Below are 26074 nucleotides of genomic sequence, written 5' to 3'. Positions count from 1 at the left end.
AGAACACAAATGTTATCTTCCCCATCACCAGCTTGCTTGCAATAGAGAGGGTTGCAGTGTGGGAGACATCTTGATTCATGAGCTTGATTTTGACACAGCCTTCAATCTTTCTTCTCATATGAAGGGATGTTACAATGTTTTCTTTGATTTTTATAATGGTGTTTTTATACTGTGTACTTATTTTACACTGTTTGAATTAGTGTTTACTATTTGGTGATTTTTTTTCCCAAAACAGCATTGAGCAACTCTGTGTGGAGCAGCTGAGGAAGGGGAAGGCATTTTGTAAATGAAATTATTATAACGTTCTCATCCTTTTCACAGTTAAGGGGAAAAAATGTAATTATTTCACTAAGGCATATACAACAAAATGTTGCCTTATTAAAAAAATATAAATGTAGAAAACAAAGTGTCCAGCTAGACTGAGGTACCACTGTGAATTTTTACGCATGTGTTACTTAGTTCACGCATTCTTTCCTTGATTTTTCAGGGTATTACCATACAGGATATTCAGCCATTACCGTACATCTGTGTAACTCCCACTGAAATCACTGGAGTTGTGTGTGCACAAGGAATCCAGGCTCCAGGCTATACTTGTATGGATCCAGTCACTGATGAGCCAAAGCAGTTTTAAGAAAATAATGATCCTGTCAGACATGAACTCCTCCGTTTTACGCAATGCCGTATATATTTCTGAGGTTGATGTTTGTTATTAGCCAGTGTCATCTGTGGGAAATGGGTGGACTACACCGTACAACCTTGCTTGTGAACAAAGATTAAACAAATTATTTTTCAAATACCAAAGAAGCTTATTAATCATTTGAAGTGGATTTAACTTGGAAGACAAACAACGTTTTGTTCAGTTCCACTTTCATTCATGAATGGCACCTGTTTGATTTGTGACGTTCAACAATGGAATTGAGAACAGGATGCTACCAAAACAAAAAATGTCCCCATGGAGTGGAAAATCAGGTTTCTATTGAAAAGAGAGGCGAGAAAGATTCGCAGTGCTGACCTCTCATTATTGTTCCCCACACCACAAGTAAAACCAGTCCTGTATCCAGGTGTCTCAGGAACATCCCCTTATTATAGTATCCATAATAGAAGCTAGTGATGGAGACCCCCTGTTCTGTGGAGTTTGCAGAGATTACAAAGTCTACAGGACTAGATAGAGACACTGGAGCCAACACACTCTTGGGCCCTGTGCAGTTTATAGACTCTGTAGGCTTGGTAGACCGTGTAGGCATCTCTAAGTAGACAGACATTTGATACAAAATGAGAGAGACCGACAGGAAAGGACTATCATTAAGTAATTAATTAATTTATTCAGGCAGACAGGGTTGGTGACAACATTCACAAAGAGGCAGTTTAGCATTTGTGCATGAGATGAGAGGGAGATGTAAAGATGGGTGTTCTGCACAGCTAAGGCACCAGGACAGCCTTAGCTCTATCCTATGGTGTTACCACACAACAACCATACAACTGTGACTAATGCAAAATGGTTTTGGTAGTAGATTACATAGATTTTTAAAAGGCAAATTCATGTTTTTTCATTTTTCTTTTCCTCTTGATGCCACTACAGGGCATAATTTTGGTGACTAAGATACATTTTTCATACTCTTATGTTCTTGACATGTTTGCCTTAACTCTGAATTTCCTGGGTTAGCAATGCTAGTTTTGGGGATAATTACAATATCCCTGTAATATTTTCACCTTTAAATTACTGATAGGTGCTCAACTTTGTCTTCAGTTTAATATAGTTTTTATTCTGGGAATTATATATATATATATATATATATATCCATGTCCAGTAGTTACATACATATTGTATAAGTACATAATGTTTTCACCCCTCAGCTCATAGAGAGCCGAGAAGCGATTACTACTATTAAGAAATCTTAACCAGGGAATAAATTCAGGCTGTCAATTTATTCTCTGTTATTTACCAGCACAATCAAATCCTATAGCAAATCTGCCTAAAAATCAAAGTAAGTATAGGAAGACAGACTCCAACACATGGTAAGATATATTAGAATAGGATATGTATGTTTGCTACATTGCTCATGCATTAGAAATCATCTCAACACATAGTTGGACATAAGAATAATTAAAATAATCAATTTAATACAGTAACCAAAGTACATTTAAATAGATAGCTGGAACAAGAGGAGCCACTGCCCAAAACACAGGCCACATACAAGGCTAGAATAGGAGTTGAACTATGCAGTCTGAATGGGATTCCCTGGGGTCTAAATGCAAATGCAGGAGGCTGGATATTGTTTGACAGAGCTGTGTATGTATGAGAGAGAGAATAGAAACAGCACAGATGCACATAGAGACAGCAGCAAGGAAGCCCCCATGACAACCAGAGAAGTACCTGTAGTGTGGTCCTAAGAGAAAGAGAGAGCGCTTTTGGGCAGAATGCTGGCTGGAAAGACGCTTGGAACTGTGAGCAAAGAAAGTCTCTTGCTGTTTGATTCCTACTGTGTTCAGGGAAACAGAATTTTGTGTATGTTCTTTGTAAATAAACAGGATTGCATCAAAGAAATAATTTACTATCATCATTTTCTCCTTCTAATGGAAACAACCTGTGAGACCCCAAGTATTGGCTAATTGCTTGGGTCAAAAGAGGTAACAACAATAATAATAATGAAATAGAATAAAGATGAACAACAGCATCAATCGCAGCTGATATGGGGCAGTATAAACTTATTCTATAAGTGCAGGTGTGGGTGTACTGTATGCTATGTTCTCCGCATCTTATTATGGAGAGGCAGGGATGCAGGGGTCCAGGCTGGGGCAGATTGGAGGGAGGGAGGGCGATGATGTAAGGCACAAAGTGGGGTGTGTACAGGGACCAGTGAAGCACAAAGATGGCCAGGGAAAGCCAGAATCTTTTATCAACATTAAAAGCTGTAAGGGTAAAATATTCAAAAGCATCTAAATGACTCAGGAGCCTAAGTCTCATTGAAAGTCACTGGGACTTATGTTCCTACATTATTTAGGGGCTTCTCTGAAAAATTTATCCTAAATGCTCAATGTGTCCTCTCTATAAAACATGACATGGTTAAAGTTTTCCATTTGGATAAAAGGTTCCCCTCCTCCCCTCCACTGTTCAGTTATACCACCCAGGTATAAGTCATACCTGCTCCTCTGGCCTTGTTAAGGTCTGCAAGAGGGGATCTCTGCTTTGATGGATCTTGTAGTGCTCTCTTCCTGGGAGTTGTATAGTCCAACCCATTTTAAAGTTTTGGAGTGCATGGTGGGTGTGGGAGGGGGTGGAGAACACAGCCAAATTCACAAACAAAAAGCTTTGTTTAAAAAGTGTTCAGGTTGAAAGTGTGTTTCAGTGAAAGCCAGTCCTTATTATACCAATCTTTGCACATATCTTTGCAAATTTCAGGAGACAGTTAATGGTGGGTGGACAGTGTAAATCAGGTGGGATTACAGTATCTGGAAAAAGGGAACGGACTGGGTCCCTTCGTTATGTCTTTCTAGAATGTTTATACATAAGTTCTAATTCTTTGTAAATAATATTTAATGTTTCATATTGTTTTGGGGCGCTAGCTGGACTTCACTGAAACACTTTGTGAGTTGGAAGACTAAATGTCCTCCATAGACCACCAGTGATCAGCAATCAGCTTGAGAACCATTTCTCTCTGCCATACCATGTCAAATTCGTCATTCACTGTTGAGGCTCTACCTGTGATAGTGTAAGAAAAGAAGCAAAGAACTTCTGTCCTTCATTAGAGTTAATATTTGTGGATGGGTAAGAGAGAAAAATTACATGTGTAGCATTAAATAGTTGTTTCTAGTCTCAAGTTACTCATCATACATCTTCCTGACAGCACTAGACACACTAGTACTCATTTGAATAATATGCCAGAACAAGTGATCAGGTTACACTTGTTTAGATTATACTACCTAGGAAACAACTGGACTCCATTTTCACAGCTTAAAGCAATTACTCCCTTTCTGGGAAATGAGTCATTAATTGTTAATGGTACTAGAAAACTGCTGGTTCAATTTTAATCATCACCTGTCGCTGTTCAGGTAAGTAAGATTTTCTTGTTCCGATAAAATGTGCTTTTATTCAATAAGAAAAAGGTTAGGGAGAGGTTGTGTGTGTGTGTATCAACAATCAGGATATTAGTTTTAAAAAAAAGTGTCCTTCCAGAAAGTGTCAAATGTATATGCAATTCTAATGAAGTATAAGCCTTGTAAAATGGCAGTAAGTTTTCCCATGCACTGTTGATATACTTTTTAAACAATTCATTGTTACAAACTGGAACGTAGCCATCTATGACCCACTGTCCATGTTTTAATTTAATTTTTTTCAGTAAGTTCTAAAGTTGAAATCCCTTGCCTTGTGACTGTAATACTTTTGTCCTCTGACAACCCTTCCAGGAATGACCCAAGCAGTGTAACAACACTTGTTAATACCTGGGATCATTGTCGTGGATACCGTAGAAGTAGCTTTTCTTTGTAATAGGAGAGCATGAGGTAGAATGGTTATAGGTTTTTCTCTGTGCTTATGAGAACTGCAATATTTATTGTGCAGATATGGAGCAGGCATAGGTACTTTGGTATTTTATGTAATCCTGGATATTTCAAGTATCATTTTTACTTGGTTACCTAATTTACTAAGATACACAGAAAAGGTGATGGCTGAGAGTTATTGTTCCTCCCAGAATCAGTCCCGTGACGTGGAAAATAATTACAAACACCACACTCTGGCAGAACATCAGAATTGATAGCTGCTGGGTTGTTAAATTGTGCTTTTAATTTCTCAAATGCAAATATAAAATGTTAGTGAGATGAAGCAATGCAACTACTAGATAGAAAAAAAGAGCTAATCAGAGTTAAGCTTCTGACAAACACTGAGGAGGTAGTTTGTGGATGATATTCTTCCCTAAATGCAAACTATTTTGATCTTTATACACATTCTCTGGGGGTGAGTGGAGAAGGAGGGCAGGTGTATTGATTTAAAGAAGAAATTGTCAGCTGATGTTAAAATCTGCCTTATTTAGATCTGAATCAGGCTCTTGAGTAACATCTGTCTAGATTCTTGTACAGTACTCATCATCATCATGTCTGAGTGCCTCAATATTTAGCAGCACGTGGCTGGGCTGTTGAGGAGTGGAGGTAGATGATTAGTTTAATTTTCCTGATGAAAGTTTTCAAAAAATCTGGGAAACACTGTATCAATGAATTGATCCTCATGCTCCCCCAAAGAGGTAGAGAAAAAATATTTATCCCACTTTGGAGATGAGGAACTAAGGCGTAGAGGGATTAAGTGACTAGCCCCTGGTCACCCAGAGAGTCTGTAGTAGAGCAGAGAATTATACCCAAGTGGTTTATTATCATTATTAATTATTTTATTAAAGTAGCACCTCGATGCCCCAACCGAGAACAGGATCCCATTGTGGCAGGGACTGTACACACACAAACTAACAAAAAGTTCCTGATCTGATGAGCTCACACTCTAAATAGACAAGACAGACAGAGTGGAAAAGGGAAGTATTACCCCTATTTTACAGACAAAGAACTGAGGCCCGGAGAGATTATGTGATTTCCCTAAGGTTACACAGGAAGTCAATAGCAGAGCAAGGAATAAAACCAAAAATCTATTGAGTACCAGTCCAGGGCCACAACCAAATGACCAGCCTTCCTCCATTTACTTCTGTCCACTACCATTCCTGTACATATTTAGCAAGTACATAGCCAAGCTAGTGTTTTTACACATTATACATACACACTTTAACCACTATTATACTGGCCTGGGAAGCTTGGAAATTCTGCTTAAAATATTACTTATTATGGCACCCAAAAGAGTGTTAGGTGCCTCCTCCTGAGAGATAAAAGGACATGAGTTGTGCTCTGATGAGCTTACAAGCTAATGCTAGATCTGATGTAATGAGAGGTTAACATTAATAAGGCAGAACAATAACTCAGCATGCTACAGGGCTCAGGCACTGGACTGGAATATAAGAGACCTGGGTTCTGTTCCTACCTCTACCATTGACCTGCTGTATGATCTTTGGTAAATGATGTTGCCTCTCTGTTTTCTCTCCTACCTTTTGTCTGTCTCTTTTAGACTGTAAACTCTTCAGAGCAGCTACTCTGTCTCTTACTCTGTGTTTGTGACATGTCTACACCAGTGGGGTCCCTCTTTCAATTGGCACCACTAGACACTGCCATATTATAAATAAATAATCAACTAGGGCTAGTGCACAGTTCAGCAGAGGTGGATTTGTTTGCTAATGGAATATAAGTAGTAATTATCTTAGCTAGCTAGTTTCTTGTAGGCTTCAAAAAACGACGAGTATTGAAATTTACATTTTTATTTCAGTTTGACTCATTTTAGGATGGACAATGAAAGACCCTAGACAAAAATAATTTCCCAATGTTAAATTATTACACTTGCATTTCCATAGCAGCTTTCACCCAAGCATCTGAAATCTATTCTCAAAGTTGGTATTATCACCCCCATTTTACAGATAAAGAAACTAAGGCACTGAGGGTTATGGCTTGATTTTCAAAAGTGATGAGCACCTGCAGCTCCCATTGACTTCAATGGGATTTGTGGGTGCTTAGCACCTCTGAAAGTCAATCCATAAGTGACTTGATCAGGGTGACTCTGAATAGAATCAGGTCTGGCATCTTGTAACTTGCTCTAGTCACTAGATTTCCCTGTCCCTACAGTGAAGTTGATGTCTCAACATATTTTCCACATTCTGTTTTCCTGTGCCCTCCTCCGTGACTCTCAGCACCCGCCCCATTCCCTTAGTGTCTTTCACAATGGTTTCCATCACCTTCCCTCCTCTGTCATAAAGCCACCTTAAGAAAGACTATGTCTTGTAGTGAACAGAATTGATATTTTAAATCAACAGTAGTTACACAGAAAAAAATGTCACCGTTGCACAGCTTGCTAGGCCAGTTCCAAGCCTGGACACACAACTTGTGGGCCTCACCCTCACTTCCCAGGCTGACAACCTGCTCTCTCTGCTCCACCTCTGCATTCCACTGCTTTTATTGAACAGCAACACAATACTCCCCACTCCTTCGCTACGTGCTCCCCTGGTGACTCCCAGTGTCCTTCCCTAACCAGTACCTCCTGAAAGTATCCCCTCTTCTCCGCCCCACAAACTCCTGATGGATTAGCTCCATTTGCCATTGGCTCATTTCCCCCTCACATTTTCCTAATTCCCCATTCTCCTCTGTACAAAGGTACTTTTTCTACTGCTAACATAGTTAGCAAAGATGGTCAAAATCTGGGGGAAATTATTAATCAAATAATATGCTATTCATTGTATGAATTATTCAATGCATATTATTCAAGCTGCTGTAGACCTGACTGAATGATACAATTGTTCAATAAATAATTCATTCAACTGTGGCATTATTCAAATACATTTTTCAATAAATGATATTCAAGCAGCTTAGCAATTAATGGCACAGCTTTCCATACAATCATATTGTTCAGTCTGTCTTTTCTAGAGTATTTTGAACAAGAAACTCTTTCCCTTTCAGCCACCTCTCCTCTGCTGATCTGAACTCTCTCTAATGACTCCCTTTTCATTTCTGATAGAGACAATAACTTTCCTTCATCCCTTCCACTGTGGAGGCTCCATCTTTGTCCCGCTTCTTGTTCTCTTTTCTTGACACCCTTTGTGACCTCTCATTGCTAGCTTCAGTGCTGGACATCACCTCAATACAGATTATACCAATCTTACATGTCCCTCAACTTACTCTCTGGTCCCTCTGCTTCCTCATTCAACTGTCTTTCTTCTTTCTGCTCATTTAATGCTGCACCAATCATTCTACTCTTGGATCCTCTAAAGCGTGAAATCTTCCTTCCGGGTATAAAGCATCTTAGACTTTCCCTTTGGTTAACACAGAATATAATTTTGCTAAGACTAGAAGTCACTTCTAACTTGCTCTGCTCATTTATCTCCCCTCTTCTGGAACATTGCCAAAACTCCTCCCTATTGTGATCTCCCTCTTGTCACAATCACAACCCAACTTGACTATTTCAATTCCTCCTTTATGGTCTTTCTGAATCCCTAAACTGGTCTGGATTTGACTCCTTGCACAATGGCTTCATCTTCTCTAGTCTCAGGCCCATCTGTTCACCATGCTTGGCCTCCCCTTCCCCTCTCCCTATAGCTGCATGTCACTCTCACATGTGCTGCTCCATCAGAAAGTCTACTGTCTCCCTCTCATCTACTGAATCACTCTCTTTCACTGTCTTTGTGCTTTATTCTTTAACTGATGACTAACGCTTTCTGCAAAGTCTAAGCCTTTGAAGAATGAATGGCATTGTACAGTATCAACCTGAGCCTCAGTTAAAAGCTACACTGCCATATAGCAACAATCGCACATAAAATAAACATTTTTTCCTTTTAAGGACACATTTCCGTCTCCTTTGGCAGAAATGTTGCCTGTGACCCTAAGGAATGCCACAAAACAAGCTCTGTTACTCTATAGACCTGCTCAGCTGAAGTTTGTCCCATGAACATTCAATCAGTGTCACAGGGAAGACTACAGATGTAAAAACACTGGCATTTTGTTGCCTAGAGCTTGTGGATTGAGAATTAATGGCTCCAGAAAGTATAGCTGTGTGTTCCACAATCACTTTATAAAAGTCTCATTTCAGCCAAAGCAGCAGTTAATCAAGTAACTATGTAAGTAAGTCTTCAATAACTAAAATCCTTTTCTGTATCTCTTCTGTATCAGCGCTACATGATTTAAACTCTTCCTCCTCTTTGCTCTTTCAGTAGATTGGGGCCTATACATGCCTAAGGGCTGTCTGAGAATTCCCTCCAAGCTCTTATTCCCACTTCTCCCTGGACAGGTCTTTCCTTTGTGCTTTTCTTCAGACAGTTCTCAGTGTAGGATTGGTGGGGCCAGGGGTAAGGAACATTTTTTCTAGTCCCAGTTCGTATGTAGGCACTCCCTGATATGGAAACACTGGCAGAGATTTTCGAAAGCAAGTGCCTAAAGATAGATTCCTAAATCCATAAGTGGCCTGATTTTCAAAAGTGCTGATTCCCCAGCCACTCCCACCCCCAACAAAGAGCTGCAGCATGGATTTTCATAGGACAAGAAATATAGGCTCTCTTTACTCCATTCCAATACACCTCTTAAAATTCTCGCACTGCCTTTGGAGGGATTCCTTAAGTAAAAAAGTTACTTGATAGGAATGATGACTTTATCTATAAGCTGTTTTCACAGCAGTTAATGCAGAACCTGGTTTTCTGAGACTGAGAGTAATTTACCTAATGTTAGAAAAGGAAAACCTACTTGGCACATCCCTAATCTTCTTGTCTGTATTTTATTAAGTGGGACCATATTTATTTTTTTGTTAGTCAGCTCGCTTCCCTTGTCAACCAGGATTACATTAATTGGAAGTAGGAATCTTTTAGTTCGGGTCCTCAGCCCCCACGTGGGAGAGATACAGTGCAACACTTTGATGCACTCTGCTATTCACACTCCCATAGTCCAAATGGAGGGGCAGTGTAGATATGCCCTAAGATTTTGCAGTTTATGCTGAGCAAACACTTCTGTTAGTGTTGTCAGAGCCAGAATGAATCTAAGCAACTAAGACTCTGGACTGGAATTGAGCAAACAATCCGACTGAAGATGCAGGGGACTGAGAAGACTCCAGCTCACTCTCCCACAGTTGTATTGACTGTACAGCTAACGAGTAAAAAGTAGGGAGAAAAATTAAAGGGATGGGGACTGGAAACGCCGCAAGTCCCTCTGTCAGTGTTTCCCTGGCATCATTTCCTGTGAGGGCAGATTTGTTCCTCCTCTTGCAGAACAAGGGATTTTGGGCCCCAAAAGCAGCAGATCCTCCAAGATCCACGTAGAACATGGAGGCCTGGCCTTGCCAGATAGAGGCCATGTATCTGCCCTCGCTGTCTGTCCTGTAGCCCCCTTCTGGCTTTGATGGGAATTGCACTGCCAGGGGCTCCCCATACAGCTGGTGATGCTGGACATGCATAAAAGAAGACCTCTACAGCAAGGATGGTGGGGAAACACATAGGAAACATAGGCAGGTTTCTGTGATTAAGGTTAGGGCATGTGTTAAACTATGAAATGAAGTATACCCAGTAGAGAAGTGGAGGATTTAAAATGCAGCATTGATCGACAGGTAAAAGAACGTCCCAGCAAACGTCTATAATTTTGGAAAAATAATTCAGTCTAATATTGTGGGATAGTTGGCTCCTACACAGAAGTCTGAATGTTAAATGGAATTTGCTTAGACAGAATGTAGCAAGTATTTGCATAAACTGGAGCGTGCTATCACACAGTGCACAGGTTGTGGCATACTGCTAAAAATTTACATGCTTCTTATGGCTTCCTCTGGAATCAGCAGGAAGATAATGTGTATGGAGACTGGTATAAAGAAAGTGTTACACCATTTAGTGAGAGAAGAAATCATTTTTATCAAAGAACAATGAAAACAAATGTCCAGAAGGTTAATGTCAGAGAACAAGTCTGGTGCTGCTCCTTTGATTGTGTAATTGATAATAAAAATAACCATGTTGGCACTTATATAGATCAGGTCAAATCAAATCTCATAGAACTACTTAGTTATGGGTATTTTACCAACCCATGACAAGCTTTAGAGAGGATAAAGAGGCATATATTTTATTGTTATTGGAAGTGCAATATTTGTTGTTACTGGGAATATCTATACCTAGCAGAGCAAGTATCATATGCAAGTTCACTTCTTTCTATAATAGGCTTCCACAATTTTTGGCAACCTGTTCCTGAACACTTGAACCTGGGGGACAACCTCACTCCACATGCTTGAAATCTCACACCATCTCATCCTCTGATGTCATTCATATTAACTTAAGTTAATGTCTTAATAGCACTTAGTAAAACTGTAAAATTCATCAGAAAACACCATTACATTGTAATCTTCTGTTAGAATGTTTACATATGACAAAGGGAATTATGTCTAAAATTTGTAGGCTGCTTTAGATTTTATTAGAAAATGTTTACTTGGACACATGGGGAGATATAGTTATACAGTTAGTTGCATGTTAGACAATAGCAGTTATTGTTTTAATGTTTGTTTTAGTTATTTCAGACTTAGGTTTATAATTAAACTTTTTTTTTATATTTGGACACTTTAATTTATCTGTATTGGGCTAAGTATGCTAACAGAATATTCATTTGTATACAATATGCTCATTTAAATAATAATATATATAATATCCATAAATTCAAACTCCATTTGTAATATATATATATCCTACCCCAGAAGAGGAAGTTAAAGAATTCTGCTCTGTCACATTGCATGCTACCTGTGATGAAGCAGAGAAACTGCCCACCAGCACAGCAGGGTTAAAGAGAGACTTTGTGTCCAGAAAGCCCCACCCTACAGCCAATGCCAGGCCTGGAAGGGGGAGAAAAGGAGGGATCCTGGCCCAGTTCAGGGCTGACTGGTGAAGAGGCAGAAGCTTGCTGCCTCCTGCCTGAGGGGAAAGACCACTAGCCTGCCAGCCAAGGCAGCCACCTGGGAGTAAGCACCATCTCCCCAGCCAAGAGAGACTGCAAAGAGGACCTACGAGTCTCCAGCACCTGAGATAACTGAGTGAGCAAACCCCATAGACATTGTGGGTCTTGTCTTCACGCAGCTTGCAGCTGCCCTGCCCAAAGAAGTCTGGGACTGCGGTAAGGCACAACCCATGACACAAGAGAGGACCCTATGGGAAGCAAGCCACCCAGCAAATTAGACTAGAGGGTCCATGCCCCATACTGAACAGACTGGTGGGAAGTAGGGAGGACTCCCCCCCTTCAAAGGCTGACGTACACAGGGCCCTGGGCTGGGACCCAGTGGAGAGGGAGGGCCCAGGTCCCCCTAACTCCTTTGGCCTTAGAGACTGAGGCTCCTCAACCAAGCAGGGGGCTGTGAGCCATGCGCTGTAACCACTAGGCTGTCCAGCTCCCCAAGCCACCTGTTACAGATTGGTGAAGAATGCGGGTAGATTAGGGAATTGAAGAAAAAAGAGAGAGAAAGAAACCCTCAAACAACCAGCACTCTAGCTAAATGGAAATGGAACAGCTACTAAAACCGATGGCCGAACAAAACACCCACCATCATCATCAGCAAAACTGCTTCTGCAAATGGCCAACCAGCAGCAGCAACAGTTGGTCCAGCAGGTGGTCACGATATTACGGCCACCTACTCCCACAGAGCCAGCAAACCCTGCCCCAGCTGCAACTGCCATCCATGGGCACCACGTATAATAGGCTTGGGGAAGCTAAGCCTCCCCAGAAAAGGCTGTGCATGCAGAAGGGCAAATAGTGCAGTTGTGGCATGGATCACCTTCTTTTGGAGGTGTGCTGGCCCATCACCTTTGGGGTGCTGGAACTGACACCTGAACCAAGGTCCCACCCTTGCTCTGCCTTGTTCCCTGAAACCCCACCCACCGGTCACTCTTCTCCACCGCAGAGAGGAGCAAGCGAGTGTTGGGTGGGCACTCAGGCCTTAGAGGAAGAGGTGGGGGGAAGGAGTGAGTGGTGGGTGGGTGGGCCTTGGGGAAAGAGGCAGGGAGGAGGAGTGAGAGGCGGGTGGGCAGGGGGTGCCTCGGGGGAAGAGTCAGTGGGGGCAGGCCCTTGGGGAGGCGGGGCCACAGTGGACCCCTCCACTTCTAGGGAGCTCCCAGCACTCATGTGTAAGCCTCCCCAAACAGAAGACTCACACACCACCCATGCTGCCACCCCATCAGACTTACCAAGATGGGGCCCAATGATGATCCTGAGGCCTTCCTTGAAACTTTGAGCAGGTGCCCGTAGTAGACCTCTGGCTCCAAGCCCAATACGCTGTGGTGCTGACCCCATACTTAACCAGAGTAGCAGGGGAGATCTCCGATCCTGGTGAGGGAACATTCCATGCATCTGAGCCAACCTAGCAAGACAAGGCCCCATCAAAGTATAATGAAGAGGCCCCCCATTACCTGAGTCAGCGATTCTGAACCAGTTCTCCCACTTTGTAGAGGAACAATGGGTGGACAACATGCTGAACTGAGCATACACCCAAGTGGCAGTAGTAAATGGGGAGACCATTGAGCCCCATCAAGTGGAGTGTTCCCACCCTTTGAAATTCAGGAGGAGTGGCTATATTGCCGTGAGAAGGACCAGCAGACTGGAGAAGTTTGGAATCAGCTTCTGGTACCCTGATCCTCCCAGAGGGAGGTGATGCAACTTGCCCACACCATATCCTTCAAGGGGCATGTAGGGAGGGAGAAGATGTTAGCCTGGATTCTAGCCCATTTTTTTTGTTCTGGATTTCTGTTCCTCATGTCCGGAGTGTCAGCTCACAGCCCTAAGCCAACAGAGAGAGCTCCCTTGATTCCCCCTTCCACTAGTAGGCATGCCAGTTGAGCGGATTGGAATGGACATAGCCGGCCCTTTGGAGAAGAGCACTGCAGGATACTAGTTCATTTTAGTTATAGTAAACTATATAACCAGGTACCTGGAAGTGGTACCCCCATTACATTCTATGAATGCCAAAACGGTGGCCGCTGAACTGATGAAAATCTTTGCTCAAGTTGGGGTGCTGCAGGAGATCTTAACAGATCAGGAAACGAACTTTATGTTGTAGACGATCAAGCAACTGTGCCGAATGCTGAAAATCAAGACTCTCAGGACATCTGATCACCACACCCAAACAGACGGCCTGGTAGAAAGATTAAACAGAACACTAAAGACAATGCTCCGAAAGTTTGTCCTTATGGATGTCCAAAACTAGGACATTCTCGCCTGGTCGCCGAACCCTCGCATTGATGAACTACTTGACCAGCTAGGGGAATCAGAATACATCACCACTCTGGATCAAACAAAGGGATATTGGCAGATCCCCCTCACACCAAAATCCAGGGAAAAGACAGTTTCCCAACTTCCGTTTGGGCTCTTTCACTTCCAGACAATGCCCTTTGGGTTGCCTGGGGTCCTGGCCATGGTCCAGTGACTAATGGACCATGGCCAATATGCTGCTGTGTACCTAGACGACAATGTAGACGAAAGCTTGTGAGGAGGCTTTTCAAGTCCTGAAGGCCCAACTCTGCAGAGAACCCATTTTGTACAGCCCTGACTTCACCAAGGAGTTCCTGCTACTGACCGATGCATCGGACGCGGGCCTAAGAGCCAGGTAGTGTGAGATGACTAGCACCCCATCTTCTCCCAAGGAAGAAGACCTACTTTGTGATTGAAAAGGAGGCACTGGCAGTAAAGTGGGCTATGGACTTGCCCTGCTACTACCTTCTGGGCACTCACTTCACACTAGTCACCGACCATCCCCCCCTACGATGGCTACATGCCATGAAGGATACTAACCCCCGAATTCTGAGATAGTACCGCTCCCTCCAGCCCTTTTCCTTCCGTCTTCAACACTGGGCTTGAAGAGCCAACCTGAATGCTGACTTCTTTTCATAGCATAGAGGAGAACAAATGGGGGGGGGGGGACCTCAAATGGTGTCGTGGGGGAGGGTTTGTGTGATGAAGCAGAGAACCTACCCACCAGCACAGCAGGAGTTAAATAAAGGTTTTGGGCCCAGCTAGCCCCACCCCGTTATACCTCCAGCCAATGCCAGGCCTGGAGGGGGGAAAAAAGGGAGGGAGCTTGGCCCTGTTCAGGACTGACTGGTGAAGTGGCAGGAGCTAGCTGCCTGCCTATCTAGAGGAAGGGTCACTAGCCTGCCAGCCAAGTAAGCCACTTGGGAGTAAGCACTGTCTCCCCAGCCCAGGGAGACTGAATGGGACCTAGGAGTCTCCAGCACCTGAGGTAACTGAGCAAACCACAGAGATATTGTGGGGCTCACCCTGACCAAATTGGGGCTTCCCCACCTGAAGGAGCCTGGGAACATGACAAGGCCCCGCCCAAAACCCATGAGCAAGCCACCCAACAAATTGGATTGGTGGGGGGCAAACCCTAAACTGAACAGACTGGTAGGAAGTAGCCCAGGGCAGTGGATATAGACTCTCTGCTGGGAGGGCCCTGGGCTGGGACCTGATGGAGGGGGAGAGCCCAAATCCCTCTACCTACCCAGCCTTAGAGTCTGAAGCTCCACAATCAAGCAGGAGACTGAGAGCCATCTGCTCTAACCACTAGGCCACCTGGCCCTCCAACCTGCCTGTTACACCCACATTTTAAGTTTTATCTATTTGGCACAAGGTGACATTAACAAAGAGAAGGTTAAAGAATGACTCAATCACAGTCAATAAGTACCTACATGGGGAACATAAATGTAAAGCTCTTCAATCTAGCAGACAAAGGTATAACAAGATCTAATGGCTGAAAGTTCAAGCTAGAGAAATTTAGACTAGAATTAAGTCACAATTTTTTTTTTAAATTTTTATTTTTAACAGCGAGGGTAATTAACCTTTGAAAATAAGAACATAATAACAGCCTTACTGGGTCAGACCAATGGTCCATCAAGCCCAGTATCCTGTCTTCCAACAGTGGGCAATGCCAGGTGCTTCAGAGGGAATGAACAGAACAGATAATCATCAAGTGATCCATCCCCTGTTGCCCATTCCCAGCTTGTGGCAAACAAAGGCTAGGGGCACTTCAGAGCATGGTTTTGCATCCCTGCCCATCCTGGCTAATAGCCATTGACGGACCTATCCTCAATGAATTTATCTAGTTCTTTTTTGAACCCTTCTATAGTCTTGGCCTTCACAACATCGCCTGGCAAAGAGTTCCACAGACTGATTGTGTCTTGTGTGAAGAAATACTTCCTTTTGTTTGTTTTAAACCTGCTGCCTATTAACTTCATTTGGTGACCCGTAGTTCTTGTGTTATGAGGAGTAAATAACAGTTCCTTATTTACTTTCTCCACACCAGTCATGATTTTATAGATCTCTATCATATCTCCCCTTAGCCGTCTCTTTTCCAAGCTGAAAAGTCCCAGTCTTATTAATCTATTCTCATTAGGAAGCTGTTCCATACCCTTAACCATTTTTCTTGCCCTTTTCTGAACCTTTTCCAACTCCAATATATCTTTTTTGAGATGGGGTGACCAGATCTGCACTCAGTATTCAAGATGTGGGAGTACCATGAATTTATATAGAGGCAATATAATATCTTCTATCTTATTAGCTATCCCTTTCCTAATGATTCCCAACATTCTGTTAGCTTTTTTGACTGTCACTGCACAATAAGTGGATGTTTTCAGAGAACTATCCACAATGACTCCAAGCTCTTTCTTGAGTAGTAACAGCTAATTTAGACCATCATTTTATATGTATAGCTGGGATTATGCTTTCCAGTGTGCATTACTTTGCATTTATCAACATTGAATTTCATCTGCCATTTTGTTGCTCAGTTACCCAGTTTTGTTAAATTCCTTTGTAGCTCTTCGCAGTCTGCTTTGGACTTAACTATCTTGAGTAGTCTTGTATCCTCTGCAAATCTTGCCACCTGTTTACCCCTTTTCCCAGATCATTTATGAATCTGTTGAACAGTACTGGTCCCAGTATAGACCCCCCTGGGGGACACCACCGTTTACTTCTCTTCATTCTGAAAACTGACCATTTATTCCTACCCCTTTTTTCCTATCCTTTAACCTGTTACTGATCCATGAGAGGACCTTCATCTTATGCCATGACAATTTACTTTGCTTAAGAGCCTTTGGTTAGGGACCTTGTCAAAGCCTTTCTGAAAATCTAAGTACACTCTGTCTACTGTATCATCCTTGTACTCATGTTTGCTGACCCCCTCAAAAGAACTCTAGTAGATTGGTAAGGCATGATTTCCCTTTACAAAAACCATGTTGACTCTTCCCCCCCCAAAATCATGTTAATCTATGTGTCTGACAATTCTGTTCTTTACTATAGTTTCAACCAGTTTGCCTGGTACTGAAGTTAGGTTTACTGGCCTGTAATTGCTGGGATTACCTCTGGAGACTTTTTAAAAAAGTGGCATCACCTTAGCTATCCTCCAGTCATCTTGTACAGAAGCTGATTTAAATGATAGGTTACATACCACAGTTAGTAGTTCTGCAATTTCACTTTTGGGTTCCTTCAGAACTTTTGGATGAATACCACCTGGTCTTGGTAACTTCTTTCTGCTTAATTTATCAATTTGTTCAAAAAGCTCCTCTAATGATTTCTTAATCTGGGACAGTTCCTCAAAATTTGTCACCTAAAAAGAATGGCTCCGGTTTGGGAATCTCCCTCACCTCCGCAGCCATGAAGACCGATGCAAATAATTCATTTCGTTTCTCCACAATTACCTTATCTTCCTTGAGTGCTCCTTTAGCATCTCGATCGTCCAGTGGCTCCACTGGTCGTTTAGCAGGCTTCCTGCTTCTGATGGACTTAAAAATTTTGCTGTTACTTTTTGAGTCTTTGGCTAGCTGTTCTTCAAATTCTTTTTTGGCCTTCCTAATTGTATTTTTACTCTTCATTTGCCAGAGTTTACGCTCCTTTCTATTTTCCTCAATAGGATTTAACTTCCACTTTTTAAAGGATGCCTTTTTGCCTCTCACTACTTTGTTGTTTAGTCACGATGGCACTTTTTTGGTTCTCTTACTATGTTTTTTAATTTGGGGTCTATATTTAAATTGAACTTCCATTATGGTGTCTTTAAAAAGTTTCCATGCAGCTTGCAGGGATTTCACTTTTGACACTGTACCTTTTAATATCTGTTTAATTAACTTCCTCAATTTTGTGTAGTTTCCCTTTCTGAAATTTAAATGCTACCATAGTGGGCTACTTTGGTGTCCCCCCTCCCAAAGGGATATTAAATTTTATGTTATGATCACTATTTTCACACGGTTCGGCTATATTCACCTCGTGGCCCAGATCTTCTGCTCCACTTAGGACTAAATCAGGAATCAGGAGAAATCTCCTCTTGTGGGCTCCAGGACTAGCTGCTCGAAGAAGCAGTCATTTAAGGTGTCAAAAAACTTTATCTTAAATAAAACTTTACTATTTATTTGGGGGGAGGGATAGCTCAGTGGTTTGAGCATTGGCCTACTACACCCAGGGTTGTGAGTTCCCTCCTCAAGGGGGCCAGTTAGGGATCTAGGGCAAAATCAGTACTTGGTCCTGCTAGCAAAGGCAGGGGGCTGGACTTGATGACCTTTTGGGGTCCCTTCCAGTTCTATGAGATAGATATATCTCCATATAGCTCCGCATCCCATCCTGAGCTGACATGTATCCAGTCAATAGGGGGGTAGCTGAAAGCCCCCATTATTATTGAGTTTTTTATTTTTATAGCCTCTCTAATGTCCATGAGCATTTCACACTCACTATCACCATCCTGGTCAGGTGGTTGGTAGTATATCCCTAGTACTAGATTCTTTTTATCCAAGCATGGACTTACTATCCATAGAGATTCTATGGTACAGTTTGGTTCATTTAAGAGTTTTACTTCATTTGACTCTATGCGTTCTTTCACATATAGTGCCCCCCACCCCCACCACTTTGGAACAATTTACCAAGGGTTGTGCTGGATTCTCTGTCACTGCTGGAAATTTTTTTAAAATTCGGAGTGGATGTTTTTCTAAAACATATGCCTAGTTCAAGTAGGAATTTAGGGAAGCCCTATGTGTTATATAGGAAATCAGAGTAGATGATCACAGTGGTCCCTTTTGGCCTTATAATGTATGAATCTGTTAATTTTATGCACATAATCCATAAAAAGCAGACAAATATAGTCCTTTTACAGCAACTGAACTGCATGGGCAAATTTTGCACCCCCCATAAAGCACAGGAAAAAGGGGAGGGTCTGAACGTAGCAGAACATAAATTAAACACAAACACAGAGAAGATGAATGTCAGCACTAAATCTACCATTTTCAAAGGACAGAAAGAAGCCTGGGGCTTGGAACACCTCTTATGTTGATGGTTTTATAGGCCTGTTTGTTCGTTTGACAATACATTTGGCCTACCAGCTGCAACTTATTTTGGCTTTGCTTAAAGGGCTCACCAAGGCTGTTGGGTGACATTATATGGATTTGCTGTTGGCAAATATTTACAGATATGCCAGGTGACATGCCCTATGGTGAAAACTAATCCTTGTTTTACAGAGTAGTTGTTCATTTTAATCATTCACACAGACATTAACCTTTGAGGAGGATTTCAGACGTGTGTAGCTAAAAGTAATGAAGGACAATGAAGTAACTCCCGTTCCATATTAGCCTGTGAATGGAACAGTGAGAAGGAGGGAAAAAATGAAACCAATACAAAAATAACCCAAACTCTTATAAATAAGATTTTCCATCCATTTATATTGGAGAGAGATTACAATAATCTTCCTATCTTTATCATTATGATTCAAATTGTGGCGCCAAATGCATTCATCACCTGGGATGTTCTTGACCCATAATTTTTTCATATGCAATGGTCACCATCAAAATGTCTGCAATTGCTATTATTCAAGACACACCCAAGATATCAGCTTTTCCTTCTATTAAGATATTGTTCTATTATTTATTGTTCTACTAACTGATATCTGCTAGCAAAATTATTACTTTTTAATGATCGTCATTGGAGCTGCTTCTCCACTTAAGTACAGTATCTCTGGAGGGGGGGGGGGGGGGGGAAATAGCAACATCCTAGGATAGAACAGATGCATCTGTGCAGTCTGGGTTGAAGATGCTATTATGGACACCATACTCCTTATGGTTGCCTTTCCCCCCTAATTTATATCATATGGTGAGTACATAGTAGTTTTAGCCTTGATTCCTGGGAGCTCCCTGGGTCCTAAAACAGTCAAACTATTCTTTCATGGGAAATTTTTATGACTTCTCTTAACATTAATAAGAACAGTCCCACTTTGTATTTATAGCATGTTTGGAGCAAGGCTGAACCTGACTGTCTGATATGGTGCCCAACATGGTTTGGGCTTGCCTACACTTGCTGTTAAACTGTTCTCAGTATTAGCAACCATAGGAGGTACCAAATATCAGCTCTAAAATCTGCCGTATGGATCTAGGAGCAGCACTTTGACTAATTATTTTAGGTTGGTTTAGATGCTAGTTATAGATTCATAGATTCATAGATTCTAGGACTGGAAGGGACCTCGAGAGGTCATCGAGTCCAGTCCCCTGCCCGCATGGCAGGACCAAATACTGTCTAGACCATCCCTGATAGACATTTATCTAACCTACTCTTAAATATCTCCAGAGATGGAGATTCCACAACCTCCCTAGGCAATTTATTCCAGTGTTTAACCACCCTGACAGTTAGGAACTTTTTCCTAATGTCCAACCTAGACCTCCCTTGCTGCAGTTTAAACCCATTGCTTCTGGTTCTATCCTTAGAGGCTAAGGTGAACAAGTTTTCTCCCTCCTCCTTATGACACCCTTTTAAATACCTGAAAACTGCTATCATGTCCCCTCTCAGTCTTCTCTTTTCCAAACTAAACAAACCCAATTCTTCCAGCCTTCCTTCATAGGTCATGTTCTCAAGACCTTTAATCATTCTTGTTGCTCTTCTCTGGACCCTTTCCAATTTCTCCACATCTTTTTTAAAATGCGGTGCCCAGAACTGGACACAATACTCCAGCTGAGGCCTAACCAGAGCAGAGTAGAGCGGAAGAATGACTTCTTGTGTCTTGCTCACAACACACCTGTTAATACATCCCAGAATCATGTTTGCTTTTTTTGCAACAGCATCACACTGTTGACTCATATTTAGCTTGTGGTCCACTATAACCCCTAGATCCCTTTCTGCCGTACTCCTTCCTAGACAGTCTCTTCCCATTATGTATGTGTGAAACTGATTTTTTCTTCCTAAGTGGAGCACTTTGCATTTATCTTTGTTAAACTTCATCCTGTTTAACTCAGACCATTTCTCCAATTTGTCCAGATCATTTTGAACTATGACCCTGTCCTCCAAAGCAGTTGCAATCCCTCCCAGTTTGGTATCATCCGCAAACTTAATAAGCGTACTTTCTATGCCAATATTTAAGTCGTTGATGAAGATATTGAACAGAGCCGGTCCCAAAACAGACCCCTGCGGTACCCCACTCGTTATGCCTTTCCAGCAGGATTGGGACCATTAACAACAACTCTCTGAGTACGGTTATCCAGCCAGTTATGCACCCACCTTATAGTAGCCCCATCTAAATTGTATTTGCCTAGTTTATCGATAAGAATATCATGCGAGACCGTATCAAATGCCTTACTAAAGTCTAGGTGTACCACATCCACAGCTTCACCCTTATCCACAAGGCTCGTTATCCTATCAAAGAAAGCTATCAGATTGGTTTGACATGATTTGTTCTTCACAAATCCATGCTGGCTGTTCCCTATCACCTTACCACCTTCCAAGTGTTTGCAGATGATTTCCTTAATTACTTGCTCCATTATCTTCCCTGGCACAGAAGTTAAACTAACTGGTCTGTAGTTTCCTGGGTTGTTTTTATTTCCCTTTTTATAGATGGGCACTATATTTGCCCTTTTCCAGTCTTCTGGAATCTCTCCCGTCTCCCATGATTTTCCAAAGATAATAGCTAAAGGCTCAGATACCTCCTCTATTAGCTCCTTGAGTATTCTAGGATGCATTTCATCAGGCCCTGGTGACTTGCAGGCATCTAACTTTTCTAAGTGATTTTTAACTTGTTCTTTTTTTATTTTATCTGCTAAACCTACCCCCTTCCCATTAGCATTCACTATGTTAGGCATTCCTTCAGACTTCTCAGTGAAAACCGAAACAAAGAAGTCATTAAACATCTCTGCCATTTCCAAGTTTCCTGTTACTGTTTCTCCCTCTTCACTAAGCAGTGGGCCTACCCTGTCTTTGGTCTTCCTCTTGCTTCTAATGTATTGATAAAAACTCTTCTTGTTTCCCTTTATTCCTGTAGCTAGTTTGAGCTCATTTTGTGCCTTTGCCTTTCTAATCTTGCCCCTGCATTCCTGTGTTGTTTGCCTATATTCATCCTTTGTAATCTGTCCTAGTTTCCATTTTTTATATGACTCCTTTTTATTTTTTAGATCATGCAAGATCTCGTGGTTAAGCCAAGGTGGTCTTTTGCCACATTTTCTATCTTTCCTAACCAGCGGAATAGCTTGCTTTTGGGCCCTTAATAGTGTCCCTTTGAAAAACTGCCAACTCTCCTCAGTTGTTTTTCCCCTCAGTCTTGATTCCCATGGGACCTTACCTATCAGCTCTCTGAGCTTACCAAAATCTGCCTTCCTGAAATCCATTGTCTCTATTTTGCTGTTCTCCCTTCTACCCTTCCTTAGAATTGCAAACTCTATGATTTCATGATCACTTTCACCCAGGCTGCCTTCTACTTTCACATTCTCAACGAGTTCCTCCCTATTTGTTAAAATCAAGTCTAGAACAGCTTCCCCCCAGTAGCTTTTTCAACCTTCTGAAATAAAAAGTTGTCTGCAATGCAGTCCAAGAATTTGTTGGATAGTTTGTGCCCCGCTGTGTTATTTTCCCAACATATATCCGGATAGTTGAAGTCCCCCATCACCACCAAATCTTGGGCTTTGGATGATTTTGTTAGTTGCTTAAAAAAAGCCTCATCCACCTCTTCCACCTGGTTAGGTGGCCTGTAGTAGACTCCTAGCATGACATCTCCCTTGTTTTTTACCCCTTTTAGTCTAACCCGGAGACTCTCAACACTTCCGTCTCCTGTGTCCATCTCTACCTCAGTCCAAGTGTGTACATTTTTAATATATAAGGCAACACCTCCTCCCTTTTTCCCGTCTATCCTTCCTGAGCAAGCTGTACCCATCCACACCAACATTCCAATCATGTGTATTATCCCACCAAGTTTCAGTGATGCCAACAATGTCATAGTTGTATTTATTTATTAGCACTTCCAGTTCTTCCTGCTTATTCCTCATACTTCTCGCATTTGTATATAGGCATCTAAGATACTGGTTTGATCTTTCCTCCCAGTTTTGTCCTGACCCTCCTTTCTCTCTGCCAATATAGCCCACACTCCCTCTCGTTTCCGACCCATCTCCCCGGTCTCCATGGTCCCCACTTACCTGTGGGCTCTGCTCACCTGTCCCCGTCGAACCTAGTTTAAAGCCCTCCTCACTAGGTTAGCCAGTCTGTGTCCAAATAGGGTCTTTCCCCTCCTCGAAAGGTGAACGCCATCTCTGCCTAGCAGTCCTTCCTCAAATAGAATCCCGTGGTCTAGGAAGCCAAAGCCCTCCTGGCGACACGATCTTCGCAGCCAGGCATTCACCTCCATGATGCATCTGTCTCTGCCCGGGCCCCTACCTTTGACAGGAAGAATTGAAGAGAATACCACCTGCGCTCCAAACTCCTTCACCCGTACTCCCAGAGCCCTGTAGTCATTCTTGATCCGCTCAGTGTCACACCGCGCAGTATTATTTGTGCCCACATGGATGAGTAGCATGAGGTAGTAGTCAGAGGGCTGGATAATCCTCGACAATGCCTCCGTAACGTCTCGGATATGGGCTCCCGGCAGGCAGCATACCTCCCGAGATGAAATGTCAGGGCGACAGATGGGCGCCTCCGTCCCCCTCAGCAGAGAGTCTCCGACCACCACTACCCTACGTTTCCTATTCGCAGTGGTGGCGGCAGACCTCCCAGCCTTAGGGGTACGAGGCTTCTCCTCCTTTACTGTAGGGGGTGATTCCTTCTTTCCTGTATCAAGAAGAGCATAACGGTTACCTATTACCACGGCAGGAGGGTTCGGAGCAGGGGTGGAGCACTGCCCGCTGCCAGAAGTAACCAGCTGCCAGTGTCCACCCTGAGCCATCTCCTCCTCCACCAGTGGTGTATCAGCAGTCCTGTGTACTGGGACAGCTACCTCAGCTGTCTCCACATGGACACTGTCGAGGAATTGCTCGTGGATTCGGATGCTCCTCAACCTAGCCACCTCCTCCTGTAGCTCTCCCACCTGCTGCCTGAGAGATTCCACCAGCAGGCACCTCTCACATTGGATGGTCCCCACAGCCTGGATATCAGTAAGTGGAAATTGCAAGTTACAGTCTCTGCAAAACCACACCAGGATCTGGGTAGAAGCATCCATGCTCAGGTGCTCTGTCTGGCTACAGGCACAGGTGGAGGAGACAGAAGCAGTGCTGGCACAGGTGTTGCGGGTCTTCCTAACCATCGTAAGCCTCCCTCTGTCAAACTCCTGTCTGCAGCCCCCTGTCCGCTGAAAGGGTTGTTTAAGCAAGAAGTTTTGAATGTAGTTGGTTATAGGTTCAAAGGGGAATAAAGAGAAAACAGATAGAACCGGCAAGGGACCCTCGCCCCCTTCCTGCTCCCTTCCTAACTCCCTTGCGAAACTCCCTGTTAGCAGCCCCTGTTCGCAAAAGCATATTATACTAATATGATTAGTTCTTTCTCCAGAGGAAGGGAAATCTCTAACCATATGTTTATTTGTTACAGCATTTTGGCCTTCCTTCAGAAAAAAACATGAGCTGGGGATTCCTGCGAGACATCCTAAGTGGAGTGAATAAATATTCAACAGGGATTGGCAGGATCTGGTTGGCTATTGTGTTTATATTCCGCTTGCTTGTCTATGTTGTGGCAGCAGAACATGTCTGGAAGGATGAACAGAAGGAATTCGAGTGCAACATCAGGCAACCGGGTTGTGAAAACATCTGCTTTGACCACTTCTTCCCCATTTCCCAGATCAGGCTTTGGGCCTTGCAACTGATCATGGTCTCCACCCCTTCTCTTTTAGTTGTTCTCCATGTTGCCTATCGAGAGAGCAGGGAAAAGCGACACAAAATGAAACTTTACAAGACCCCAGGGAGCATGGATGGTGGATTGTTGTGTACTTATCTCATCAGCCTCATTTTCAAAACAGGATTTGAAATTGGTTTCCTGGTTTTGTTTTACAAGTTGTATGGTGGATTCAATGTGCCACGCCTTGTGAAGTGTGACATGAGGCCATGTCCTAACACTGTAGATTGCTATATCTCCAAGCCCACAGAGAAGAAAGTCTTCCTCTATTTTGTGGTGGTGACTTCGTGCTTGTGCATTGTATTAAATGTAAGTGAACTGAGCTATCTGATTTTCAAATACACCATAAAATGTTACCTTGAGAGATATAACAAGAAAGTTCAAACCATGAAAAGTGAATGCCAGAAGCTGAAGTACATTGATCCCGCTGAAACAGCAAGTACAGCTCCGTTCCACAGCAATGCTTCACCAGTGCTCGTCAATATGCCAGATAAACCTGAAAGTAATTTACCTACTGATTTGAGAGGATAAAAATAATATTGCCTGATGTTAAATAAACTGTTTGAATTATTCCTCTTACATGAGTTCAAAGAAATCCATGAGTGGATAAGGAGAAACTTTTATTTCTATCTAGAAAATAGTGTATTCTCTTTTTCTCTTAAAAAATTGTCAGATTCCTGGGACTGGTTAGAATAGAGGAGTGAAAAGGGGATATAAAGCCATACGGATTAGGTCACTCTGCCAATTCGAATCCAGCCCAGGACAATAGGAGTAACTGAAAAGGGTTGACAACTTATGGCTGCTAACTTTCCTATGTGATTAGGTCACTATATGAGTGATGGGCTGAGCCTCGTTCTGTTTATATACTAATATTTGTACTATTTTACAACAACAATTAAACACAGCTGCTGGCAGACTGATACCATGGACGGACCTAGGTAGCGGTCTATCTTAGCTACTTAAACAGCACTTATTGCTGTAGTAGTTGAGCACCTCACAATCTTTAATGTATTTATAAATTTATAATGTATTTACCTCCTGTGGGGGTATTTCTGCAATTTTTATAGGCGGCAGAAACAGACATGGGGATACTAAATGGCTTGCCTAAGATAATACAGGAAGTCTGCAGCACAGTAGGGAATTGATCTCATGTTTCCCATATCCCAGACTATCTCCGTAACCACTGGACCTTCCTTTCTCTTTACAGCTATAGAGATTGAATAACTTAGTCATCTATCAAAGCCCTGTGTCTCAGGTTTGGGTTGAGGCACACTAGCTGGGCACCATGGATGGTGGTGAGAGGGTTTCAGAACATGCTTCAAAATTATGGTCTTTTAAAGTTAACATTATATAGTTAAACTAGAGGGGAGCTGAGTATTCCATGAAGCCTATCATTTTCCTGCTAACAGGTAGA

General features: G+C 42.6%; 1 protein-coding gene across 1 annotated transcript; it reads left to right on the top strand.

Moving 5' to 3' along the window:
* Positions 1 to 3909: 3909 nt before the first annotated feature.
* Positions 3910 to 25326, top strand: GJB7 (gap junction protein beta 7). The gene is made up of 2 exons (XM_024102999.3): positions 3910 to 4050; positions 24361 to 25326. Exon 2 carries the CDS (start codon positions 24388 to 24390, stop codon positions 25189 to 25191), a length of 804 nt encoding a protein of 267 aa, XP_023958767.1. The 5' UTR covers positions 3910 to 4050; positions 24361 to 24387; the 3' UTR covers positions 25192 to 25326.
* Positions 25327 to 26074: the final 748 nt, after the last annotated feature.

Source organism: Chrysemys picta, chromosome 3 (assembly GCF_011386835.1).
Source record: "Chrysemys picta bellii isolate R12L10 chromosome 3, ASM1138683v2, whole genome shotgun sequence".
NCBI lineage: Eukaryota > Metazoa > Chordata > Testudines > Emydidae > Chrysemys > Chrysemys picta.
This window is presented reverse-complemented; position numbering and strand designations above follow the sequence as displayed.

Excerpts from the sequence above, each read along its gene's own strand:
- GJB7 (XM_024102999.3), top strand. The coding sequence starts at position 24,388 with ATGAGCTGGGGATTCCTGCGAGACATCCTAAGTGGAGTGAATAAATAT.